At 41.3% G+C, this 12,394-nt stretch overlaps 1 protein-coding gene across 14 annotated transcripts in view; it reads left to right on the top strand.

The window, feature by feature from the left end:
* The window catches only part of ACACA (acetyl-CoA carboxylase alpha), a 335,341-nt gene that overhangs the window by 121,091 nt on the left and 201,856 nt on the right, over nt 1-12,394 (top strand). For 13 of the 14 annotated variants that reach the window (XM_024234623.3, XM_054536750.2, XM_054536755.2 and 10 more), the window contains one exon: nt 10,995-11,127. In XM_024234623.3, coding sequence (XP_024090391.1) covers nt 10,995-11,127 — 133 coding nt within the window. Of the gene's footprint in view, nt 1-6,511; nt 6,533-10,994; nt 11,128-12,394 lie in introns of those variants that run through there. The other variant, XM_054536759.2, reaches the window with a different exon arrangement.

The raw sequence follows: 12,394 nt of genomic DNA on the forward strand, positions 1-12,394 counted from the left end.
GCCACCGTGCCCGGCCTAATTTTTGTATTTTTAGTAGAGACAACGTTTCAACATGTTGGCTAGGCTGGTCTCGAACTCCTGACCTCATGTTATCCCCCACATCTACCTCCCAAAGTTCTGGAATTAGAGATGTGAGCCACTGTGCCTGACCGTGTGCTTTCATTTTCAGTTAAGTCTCTGTTTTTGTTGCTTTATTCTTTCCCTGCTTTGTTTGTGTGTTTTGTTCAATTCTTTGTTCAAAACACCAAGAATTTGTACACCCTCCACTGGTAACATATTTTGGCAAGCCAGCCAGGAGGTAATCCCAAAGTTTGGGGTTTATTTTTCTCGTTTGTTTTTCATGCTCCATACAGGGGAATCTCAGTCTCTCTCTCTCTTTTCCTTTCCAACTTGGGACTGTTGGTGGGCAGCACCTAAACACAGAAGCAACTGCAGGTTTCTGGCCGGGGCCACTCTGAAGGACTCCTTTCTGTCTTTTCCAGTTGTGGTCCCTGATCCCTACGTGTGGCACAGCTTGGGGAGAGCTGGCATTTGTTTCAGCGACTTAAACCTTGTTTTCTCATGCTAATTTCTTCCCTTCCCCTACTCTACTGGCTAAGGACAAAAGAAACCCACCCAGCCTCCAGTTCCTGTCATTACAGTTCATGGCTATCACTCTAGTGGAACAGGAAGCATGGGAAAGTGTGGCCTTATCAAATTATAAGGATGCCAGAAGTCCTGGCCTTCATCCAGGGACAAAAGGAAACCTCATAGTAGGCCATCGCCTCTGAAGGGAAAACATGCTAAGCAGCACCAGTGCCCACCTAAGGTCAGAGATGTCTGACACTCTAAGGCTGGACCCCAAAGGGGGACGGCCCAGGGATCCTCCAGACCTCAGCTTCTCCAAAGGGGACACCCTAGGCGGAGTTCTGAGGTCTAGTATTAAGCCCTCCTTAGAATTTTCTCTCGAAGTTGCAATACTGTTTGGCCCCAATATTGTTTGGAATCTGGAGCTTGCTGTTGAATGGGAAAGTGGGATGGAGTTGCACGTGTCAAACTGCTGTGGGAACTGCTTTATCTGAAATTTTGGTTCATAGCCTTCATTGGATTATCTATTGGGGCAAACAAAGTAAAACCCCCCAAGCTTGTATTGCTATCTCATGCCTTAAGATTCCAAGTTAAAAGCAATTGAATCTTCGTTTGTGTACGTCTGTATATGTCTAGATGTGTTTATTTGTATGCACACTTATTGTTACATGTCGTGTCTACCAAATTGGCTTATAAATAAAAGAGCACTTAAAAAGTAAGTAAGTCTAAACAATTTTCAAGTTCACGTGACTTAAGTATAACTTTACTAAACAAGCTGGCTTTAAAATTATTAGTAAAATAAAACTAGAAATGCCTTCAGAATTGTCAGAATACATTATTTGTCTGGATTTTATATTTGTCTATGCTAAATATTTTGAGATGTCAATGTTTGGCATAGAAGGTTATAAAACTACTAACTTAGCCCAAACAAAATGATCTTGGTTTGTGTGCCTTTTTTTTTTTTTCAACAAATGAGAGTAACTTAATGTTGTTAGCTAAGTCTTCTGAGTTATTGGCAAAAAAAAATACCAATGTATTTACCTTTAAGGCTGTTACTTAGGTTTAGGTGAGCACCTTATGTTCACTGGCTATTAAAAACATGGTTAGCAAGGAAATAACTAACTTTAAATGATAGTGTCTGATATCTCCGTTTATAGAAGTTATCTAGGCCGGGCGCGGTGGCTCACGCCTGTAATCCCAGCACTTTGGGAGGCCGAGGCGGGCGGATCACAAGGTCAGGAGATTGAGACCATCCTGGCTAACACGGTGAAACCCCGTTTCTACTAAAAAATACAAAAAATTAGCCGGGCGTCGTGGCAGGCGCCTGTAGTCCCAGCTGCTCGGGAGGCTGAGGCAGGAGAATGGCGTGAACCCGGGAGGTGGAGCTTGCAGTGAGCCGAGATCGCGCCACTGCACTCCAGCCTGGGCGACAGACCGGAACTCCGTCTCAAAAAAAAAAAAAGAAGTTATCTAAATAAACTGTTAAACATGAAAGAATTGAGTACAGTGAATGGGATAAATGTTTTAGGTAATCTTTTTGTGTAAATTAAAATCTTGGCCAGGCATGGTGGCTCATGCCTATAATCCCAGCACTTTGGAAGGCCAAGGAGGGTGGATCACCCGAGGTCAGGAGTTCGAGACCAGCCTGGCCAGTGTGGCGAAACCACATCTCTACTGAAAATACAAAAATTAGGTGGGCATGGTGGTGTGTGCCTGTAATCCCAGATACTGGGGGGCTGAGGCTGGAGAATTGCTTGAACCTGGGAAGAGGAGGTTACAGTGAGTTGAGATTACACCACTGCACTCCACCCTGGGGGACAGAGCAAGACTGTCTCAAAAAAAAAAAAAAAAAAAAAGTCCTAAAATTATTTTTGATGCTCATTGAATATCTGGGTCAGTTCCAATTAAGAAAAGGTTGTGACATGGGGAAATGTGTTTCTAAAAATTGTGGAATTGTTCTTATCTATAATGCTTTTATCTCTATTGGTTCAGGATTTCTTGCTTTTTCGGGTTTCACTAAAGTTTTAGGTTACTAAGGATAAGAATTCTAGTTAACACATGATTCTATATACAAAATGTGCCAGAAAGTGTTGTGTGATTAGTGAGAAAAAATAATAATTTTGTCTAATTCAGAAGTTATCTAAGAGTTAGTTCAAATTACAGATTTGAAAAGGTTATTTATGAAACAATGTAGTAAGGAACTGGTAAGGAGGGGAGAAAGACGTGGAAAAGTTTAGATAATAAAATATTCCTTAAAACCTGATAGAGAACTGGAGAAATTTGGCTAATTAACATTTTCATAGTTAAAGTTCTTAGTCTTGATTAAAGTAAAAATAAGTATTGTAAAAATGTGTCGGCAGTTTGCCAGTTTTTTAAATATATAGTTAAGCATGAAGCCGGATTTAGTGTGGAGCCAAATTTCACAAATGTGCTTGCATTGCTTCACACTTTGTTTCCTGTTTTGCACAGATAGTGCTGGCACTGGAGTACTTATTGGTTATTTGCCTAGAGTCAGTTTCTTTTTTTTTGAGACTAAGTCTCGCTCTGTTGCCTAGGCTGGAGTGCAGTGGTGCGATCTCAGCTCACTGCAACCTCCGCCTCCCAGATTCAAGCGATTCTCCTGTGTCAGCTTCCCGAGTAGCTGGGACTACAGGCACACACCACCACGCCCAGCTAATTTTTGTATTTTTTTTTTTTTTTTTTTTTTTTAGTAGAGATGTGGTTTTGCCATGTTGGCAAGGCTGGCCTTGAATTCCTGGCCTCAAGCCATCCGCCCACCTTGGCCTCCCAAAGTGCTGGGATTACAGGTGTGAGCCACCGCACCTGGCCTTTCTTATACTCTTTATCCTTTTTTATTCTCTTCTTTTCATTTTGAAATCTTTCAGGATGATGCACAGAAAAATGCTTATGTTTAAAGTCTGATCTTTCTTTTAACTTGCTTATAGGATGCCTTTTTTTGTTAACTTCTGGCTTTCCCTTGGGAGGACTTTATATACTTTGCCCTGTTCAGAAAGTTCCAAGGGGAATCAAAGCTTGTTTTTCTCAAGATGCTTTGAGAATTTCATAGCAGCATAATGGCAGCAAGGGTAAACCTTGAAAGACTATCATTACAAAGTCTAACTGTTTAATGCTTTTTAGGTAGTAAGTTTAGTGTTTGCCCCTTATTGCTTTACTTAGCAAGTTGAAACTATATTCATAAAACAAAATCATACAAATTTACATGATGTTATACAGTTATACAGAGCTTTACAAATGCTCGTATCACCCTCTGTAAAATTACCTATTATCCCTTAGGCCATTGAACAGGTAATACATTTCCGCAAGGGTAGTTCAACTTTGCTTATTAGATACATAAGCACATTTTTAATTGAATATATGAAATTCATACTACATTTTGTGCAACATTAAAAAATTACTTCTTAGAGCAGTCAAATTAACATTCTAGTATCTTCACATTTTTACAGTTTCAATGAAAAAAAAAAAGTTCTCCTAAAAGGCATTGCCTTTTACTCTTGCCCTTTCCTTCATGTTTAATTTTATCTTAATTTTTTGATAACTTTAAGACTACATTTATTTAGTATATGTCATCTCAGATGAGTATAATCGTATCAGTCATTTATTTAATAACATCATCAGGCGTTCTTTCAGTTCTTGAGAGAATTGAGATTTATAATGGTTAGTATGACCGGCATGTATTTGGGGCTTATATGTAAACATTGGAAGACATGGGCAGCAAAGATCTAAGAAATTTGTTCTCCAAAAACTGTTTTAAAGAAACATCACCTGTTATTTGCTCTAAAGTAAGCTCGTTGAAACCACTGCCCATGGACTGCATGTAGCCCAGGACAGCTTTGGATGAGGCCCAACACAGCTTTGGATGAGGCCCAACAAAAAATTCGTAAACGAGATTTTTGACCAGGTGTGGTGGCTCACGCCTGTAATTCCAGCACTTTGGGAAGCCGAGGCAGGTGGATCACCTGAGGTTGGGAGCTCGAGACCAGCCTGACCAACACAGAGAAACCCCATCTCTACTAAAAACACAAAATTAGCCGGGCATGATGGCGCATGCCTGTAATCCCAGCTACTCAGGAAGGCTGAGGCAGGAGAATCGCTTGAACCCGGGAGGCGGAGGTTGCGGTGAGCCGAGATCGCACCATTGTATTCCAGCCTGGGGCAACAAGAGCGAAACTCCATCTCAAAACAAAAACAAAAACAAATATTATGAGATGTGTGTGTGTGTGTGTTTCTCATCAGCTATCATTACTGTTAGTGTGTTTCTTTTTTTTTTCTTTTTTTTTTTTTTTGAGACGGAGTCTTGCTCTGTTGCCAGGCTGGAGTGTAGTGGTGTGATCTCGGCTCACTGCAACCTCCGTCTCCCAGGTTCAAGCTATTCTCCTGCCTCAGCTTCCCAAGTATCTGGGACTACAGGCACACGCCACCACGCCCGGCTAATTTTTTGTATTTTTATTAGAGACGGGGTTTTACCATGTTGGCCAGGATGGCCTTGATATCTTGACCTCGTGGTCCACCTACCTCAGCCTCCCAAAGTGCTAGAATTCAGGCGCGAGCCACTGTGCCCGCCAGTGTTAGCATATTTTATATGTGGCCCAAGACAATTCTTCTTCCAATGTGGCCCAGGGAAGCCAAAAGATTGGATACCCCTGCTCTAAAAACATAATTCTTTACATGGATATACAGTGAATAATGAACTGTGACTATATTCAGTGCAGGTTAACTTAAGGCAGTATTGTAGGGTATCAAGTTCAAGTACTTAGTGTCAGAAAGGTTGGATTCAGATCTGTTTTATTACTTCTGGCTGTGTGAATGATCATGGGCAAGTTACCTAATCCCTCTGAGCCTCACTTGTAAAATGGTGCTCAAACATCATAGCATTATTGTGAGGATTAATATGCCAATGCATGTAAAGAGCTTAGCATAGTGTCTGTCCCATAGCGAGTACTCAGAAATAGTGTTATTTTGTGTAGTTGTCAATAATTAATAAATAATAATCACCATTCAGAAATGTTTGAACAGGCTAGGTGTGGTGGCTCCCACTTGTAATCCCAGCATTTTGGAAGGCTGAGGCGGGCAGATCACTTGAGACCAGGAATTTGAGACCAGCCTGGCCAACATGGTGAAACCCCATCTGTGCTAAAAATAGAAAAAATTAGTCGAGCGTGGTGGCACATACCTGTAATTCCAGCTACTTGGGAGGCTGGGCACAAGAATCGCTTGAACCTGGGAGGTGGAGGTTGCAATAAGTCGAGATTGGACCACTGCACTCCAGCCTGGGTGACAGAGTGAGACTCTGTCTAAAAAAAAAAAGCCCAAAGATGTTTGAGCAGCTTCTATCTGTGCCAGGTACCCTTTGGTGCTGGAGATACAGCAATAAATAAGAATCTCTGACCTCAAGGGATGAATAAGAGTATCTGACCTCAAGGAACACACACTATTTATCAGGGAAAACAGATGTGTTAAACTCATGTAACAGTCCAGTGTGATTGGGAAGAAAGATGTAAGTGCATGTTCTGGTGTGGCGCAGAGGAAGCTCAATTACCTATCTCCTTAAGGGGTGAAGTTGGAAGGATCAGTATCAGCAAAGGCTCACTGGGAGCACTGACAGTTTAGCTGCATTTTGAAGAATGAATTGGAGTAGTACTGACAAAAATACTATAATGCAATGGTGGATTCCTGTTGTTGAGAAAGCCAAGTTGTGATAGAGTAGATTATATTTCTGCCGGAGAGCACATGGTATTGGTTAGGTATCTAAATGTATATGGGGTAACGGAAAAATGGAAGTTCCTAAGAAGATCAGTCCTAGTTTGCATTTTGATTGACATTTTTGTATCCTCAGACTTTGAAATACTCGTGGGATATGAAGTGGAGGTGCCTAGAGGGTTGAAGATAATGAGGACAGATGAAGAAATGTTTGATTGTGCCATACTTATAGTTGCTGATTTTCAAGGTGTGGGTACTTCCTTAGCCTTATTCTCTGTGTTGCCTTTCCATACCATTAGTAACAGTTCTTTAAAAGCCAACTTTATTGAGGAATAATTTACAGCCAAATGTACCTGTTTCATGTGGACAGTTAAATGATATTTTTGTTTTTTGTTTTTTTTTTGAGATGGAGTCTAACTCTGTTGCCCAGGCTAGAGTGCAGTGGCGTGATCTCAGCTCACTGCAACCTCTGTCTTCTGGGTTCAAGTGATTCTCCTGCTCAGCCTCCCGAGTAGCTGGGACTACAGGTGCCTGCCACCACGCCTGGCTAATTTTTGTAATTTTAGTAGAGACGGGGTTTCACCATATTGGTCAGGCTGGTCTCGAACTCCTGACCTCAAGTGATCCATCCGCCTCAGCCTCCCAAAGTGCTGGGATTACAGGCGGGAGCCATCATGCCTGGCAGTTAAATGAGTACTTTCAAAAGTCAGGTTTGTTGAGGTATAATTTAAGTACAGTAAAGTTTACCCTTTTTTTTTTTGGTGGGGTGGGGGCAGGATCTCACTCTGTCACCTAGGCTGGAGTGCAGTGGTGTGATCATAGCTTACTGCAGCCTAGTCTTCCTGGCTCAAGTGATTCTCCCACCTCAGCCTCCTAAGTAGCTGGGACTATAGGCGTGTGCCATCAAGGCCGGCTAATTCTTTGATTTTTTTGTATAGATGAGCTCTTTCTATATTGCCCAGGCTGGTCTTGAACTCCTGGGCTCAAGCAGTCCTTCTGCCTTGCCCTCCCAAAGTGCTGGGTTTACACGTGTGAACCAATGTACCAGGCCAAGTTCACCTTTTAAAATTATGTAGTTTGATGGTTTTAACACATATATCTACCCGTGTAACCATTACTACAAGATCAAGATATAGAACATTTCCATCATTCCCATACTCTCTTGCAGTCGGTTCCCACAGCCCCAGCCCACTGATTCGTGTTCTGCACTGTGGATTAGTTATCCTTGTCATATAAATGGAGTCATATGGTATATACTTTTTTGTGTCTGGTTTCCTTCTCTGAACATGAGGTTTTTGAGATTCATTCATGTTATTGCTCAGTCTGATACACTGATAATGATCCATGGACGTGGAGCCCAAAAGAAATAGGTTCATGACAAAGTTGAGGACAGGAAGGTAATTTTTGTTTATTTAAAAATATATGCAATAATAAAAAAATTAAAAAGAATGTATGAAAGAAAAATGAAGCAATTAAAAAAATGAAACAAAACATGTACACTGGCACTGTTTTTAGACCTCTGGTGTTTATTATCATTAGATATGTTGCATAGTGTAATTGGAAGAACATTGAAATGACCATGAAACCTGGTTTTCTGGTCTATATATGCTACAGACTTCCTTTGTGACCTTAGACAAATCATTCTCCTTGTGGGCCTCTTTTTCTATAAGGTGCCTCTTAACTTTAAAGTTCCAGTCCAGATGCAGTATAACTAAATACCTGGATAGAAAAGGATGAAGAAAAGTTTAATAGATTGACCAGCTTGAAATGTCAATCTCTAAGAAGGGTACAGATCATTTTATATTGAGTGCCAACAGCAGAGTGCATAGCCTTTGTTATGGCTGTCCTTAAGTCTCGTAGGCAAAGTAGCTGCTAGACTCTGAACTGTCCCTTCTTGTTTTTTTTTTTGTTTTTTTTTTGTCTTTTTGTCTTTTTGTTTTTGAGACAGAGTCTCGCTCTGTTGCCCAGGCTGGAGTGCAGTGACTTGATCTCTGCTCACTGCAACCTCTGCCTCCTGGGTTCAAGTGATTCTCCCACCTCAGCCTCCTGAGTAGCTGGGATTACAGACGTGCACCACCATGCCCGGCAATTTTTTTTTTTTTTTAGTAGAGACGCGGTTTCGCCATGTTGGCCAAGCTGGTCTAGAACTCCTGGCCTCAAGTGATCCGCCTGCCTCGGCCTCCCAAAGTGCTGGGATTACAGGTGTGAGCCACCGTGCCTGGCCTTTTCCCTTCTTGTTATACTCCCGTAGGTGGTGGTTTTGCAAGTTAAGAGCCACACTAAGTCATGTGAAGTGTAGGGAAAATGCCCACTCATTGAGTTTTATGCATAGAGACACTGAGAGAAGAAAGAAAGACTGGTCTTATTTATATATATATATGTAAAACTATGTATGTGCACAGAAAGCTAGATATTTTGCTGCATGTGGGAAGATTTTAATCATACCTTCTTATTTTGAAAAGATACCTTACTGCCCCATCAAGTTTAAATTGTAGGGGAAAGGAAGAAAAGGTGGGAACAGGAAAAGAAAACGGCTGTCTATGAAACAGTGTACAAAGGAGCTTATATCCACTATCTTATTTAATCCTCTGAACACTCTTTTGGAGGGTCTATCAGTCAAGGTGCAGTCACAAGGAAAATAAATTGTACTAGGTGTTACAAACAGAGAACATTCAATAGTGAGAATTGCATAATTGGGTGTTAGAAGAATAAAAGAACAACAACAAAAAAGGCATGCTGAGGTACCCCAGAGTTAATAACTAGAGGAAGTAGCTATCACCCCTAAGTCTGGGAGAACAAAAGGGAGGTAGTGTTACCAGAACCTAGGAGCTTGGTGGAGGTCCCCTGGAGGGCTGGTGCCTGGACCTCTGGGCGTAAGCTTTGAGTAGCTGGTACTCAGATCCTTGGCCTGACAGGTGATTGATAGGCTCAGGCAGTGAGGTCCAGAGGATGAGTGAGCATGGCAAGGTTGATATCCTGACTGCCAAAGAGCCACAACCCACTGCTGCTGGTACCTCTATGGCTTTTCACCAGACTGTTGAAAGAAGCTAGAGACTGGAATTAAGTCTCTGTTACAGCTGGAGCAATGCTGATAACAGCTGGGAAATAGGAAGGAAGGCCCTTTTCTTACCTTTCTGCCTTCCGGTTTGGTGAACAGAACAGGAAGGAGCTAGCAAAGGAGTCTTGGAAATGAAGTTTGCAGAATCTTGGCCCCATTGTCACAGAGCACAGCATAAAAGGGTAGGTTTGGAGCTGAGAGACAATAGGTAAATAACCGGGACAGTGAATATTATGCATATTTTACAAAGAGAACACTGAAGCTGAGAAGGTTAAATTATTTGCAAAAGATCATTTAAGTGGACAGATCTGGAATGTAAACCCAGGCCTGTGCTGTTTCCACTATCATATTTTGTCTAATCCAAGGTGCCATTGATTGTTAGAAATGCTGTTATTTTATGTACCACTAAGAAAAAATACAGTACTGCCGGCCAGGCGCAGTGGCTCATGCCTGTAATCACAACACTTTGGAAGGCCGATGTGGACGGATCACCTGAGGTCAGGAGTTCGAGACCAGCCTGGACAACATGGCGAAACCTTGTCTCTACTAAAAATACAAAAATTAGCCAGGTGTGGTGGCGCGCACCTACAGTCTCAGCTACTCTGCAGGCTGAGGCAGGAGAATCGCTTGAACCTGGGAGTCAAAGGTTGTAGTGAGTTGAGATCTGGCCAGTGCATTCCAACCTGGGCGACAGAGCAAGACTCTGGCTCAAAACAACAACAAAAACAGTACTGCCAATTTAATAAGGCATCAACTGTAAAATACATACCAATTTCAGATTTTTTTTTTTTGAGACACCCATCTCATTCTGTTACCCAGGCTAGAGTGCAGTAGCACAACTATGACTTACTGCAGCCTCGACCACACATGCCCAAGCAATTCACCTGCCTCAGCTGCCCCCCGCCCCCCCACCCCAAGTAACTGGGGCTACAGGCACACACGACTGTGCCAGCTAATTTTTGTATTTTTTTTATAGACAGGGTTTTGCCGTGTTGCCTAGGCTGGTCTCGAATTCCTGGTCTCAAGCCATCCTCTTATCTCAGCCTCCCAAAGTGCTGGGATTACAGGCATGAGCCACTGCACCCGGCCTAGGAGATTTTTTTAAAGTAAAAAGAAAAGAAGTAGAACCTTAAAACTGATTAAATATGGCATATTATGCTGCCTTGTAAAGAATTTTGTTTTGGAGTTGTTCATTTTGAAATACCTAGGGGATACCCAGGTAAAACATTTAGTAGGCAGTTTTAAAATGTGGAGTTATAGCTCATAAGAAAGATAGAAGTCAGAGATACAGAGGTGAAGGTCATCTGCACACCAGAGTCGTGATCCAGAAACAACCCTGGTAACTTGTTTTTTGGCTTTAACGGTCTCTGAGTCTATTATTTCTACCATCTATCCTTTGCCTATCTCTTTATGATGGCATCTGCTGGTAAACCTTGATATTATCTTTTATTATTCAGAAACGCTTTTTTTTTCTTAAATTTCCACAAGCAAGAATCATTTTCTTTTCTCTCTTTTATTTGAAAAGTATGTGACCTGCCAGCATATAGTCTTCACAGGATGCAGTTGTGAAAGTACTGTTATGGGTATGGTAGTGAAAAGCAGGTCTCCAGAAAATATAGGTGGTGTTTTTATGGCTTCTGTATTTTTATAGGTCCAGCATGTCTGGCTTGCACCTAGTAAAGCAGGGCCGAGACAGAAAGAAAATAGATTCTCAACGAGATTTCACTGTGGCTTCTCCAGCAGAATTTGTTACTCGCTTTGGGGGAAATAAAGTGATTGAGAAGGTAAGTTGTAACTTGCTGAATTATTTTGTCAAAAGCACATAGGATTTAATGCTTGCCTAGATTTGTTGTCTAGATTTGCTCCCAATTGATATTTAGATTCTCAGAGGCTTTGCCTCTTTATGTGAATTTTAGCCTTTCTGCTTCCTTAGCATCCTATTAATATAACTTCACTGTTTTCCTATAATATGTATTTACCACAGATAATTTAATCATAGCTAATTAAGGAGTTAAAATAGTGCTCATAAAGTTATTTTTGAGTCCTAGCAACTTGGGAGGCTGAAACGGAAGGATCACTTGAGCCCAGGAGTTCACGGTTGCCGTGAGCTATGGATTGTGCCACTGCACTCCAACGTGGGTGACAGAGGGACCCTGTCTCAAAACAAAACATGTTTTTGAAAGATCTTGTGGTTTTACAGGGTGGGGCTGCGCTGATCTGACAGGGTATGAAGAATTGATTAGCTTGTGGGTGCTGGTGGAGAGATAATATGCCACAGCATTGGATTGAAAGCTAAGGGAGTAGAGAGAGTTTCAGAAGAGAAAGCTTTAAGAGTTTGATACACTGTGACTTACTGGCTTCCACCAAGTATTTGAGATGTTTCAAGGTAATATACCACATGATATACTTACAGATTCCAGGTATTTTGAAATGTAATTACGTGTTACTTTTATCTAAACCATGTCAGAGCTGAGAGGATGACTTGGCTGAAATAGCTTCCAGTGATTAAAAGATTAAAGGATGGGGACCTGTATTTCCACTCCTAAAAGTATTACTTCATCAGCATCCTTTTATTAGTCTTCCAATAAAGACAGAGTATGTGTCTATTAGTCTATGTTATCCTTAGAGGCATGACTGCAAGATAGGTAAGGAGATGAAAGGTTTGTTTACAGAAAGTCTCAGGATTCTTAGATTTTTCTACAACAGTGACCATTCTTTCTGGGGCATTCTCTACAATTCTAAGGTATTGGAGTTCAGTATTTTGGAGAAAAGTAACTAATACCAGGGTTTTTAAACATGTTCAGTGCTGTGTACCTCATTTTATTGCAACAGAGAAGAGTGCATGGCCCTGCACTGGTTGGCCTTCCCCCATTCCTGATTTAATAATATATCATCCTTCTGAATTTCATTGTCTTCTGTTCCCTAGTGATTGATATGGTAGTATGGTAGAATAATTCACAAAGTCACAGGATTTAAGTAATTGTGACTTTTCCCTTCAAATAAATGAAGTTAGAAAGGAGTATGTTTTAGCTGGCACATACTCAAGTATTT

The sequence above is a fragment of the Pongo abelii genome, chromosome 19 (genome assembly GCF_028885655.2).
Source record: "Pongo abelii isolate AG06213 chromosome 19, NHGRI_mPonAbe1-v2.0_pri, whole genome shotgun sequence".
Taxonomy (NCBI): Eukaryota; Metazoa; Chordata; class Mammalia; order Primates; family Hominidae; genus Pongo; species Pongo abelii.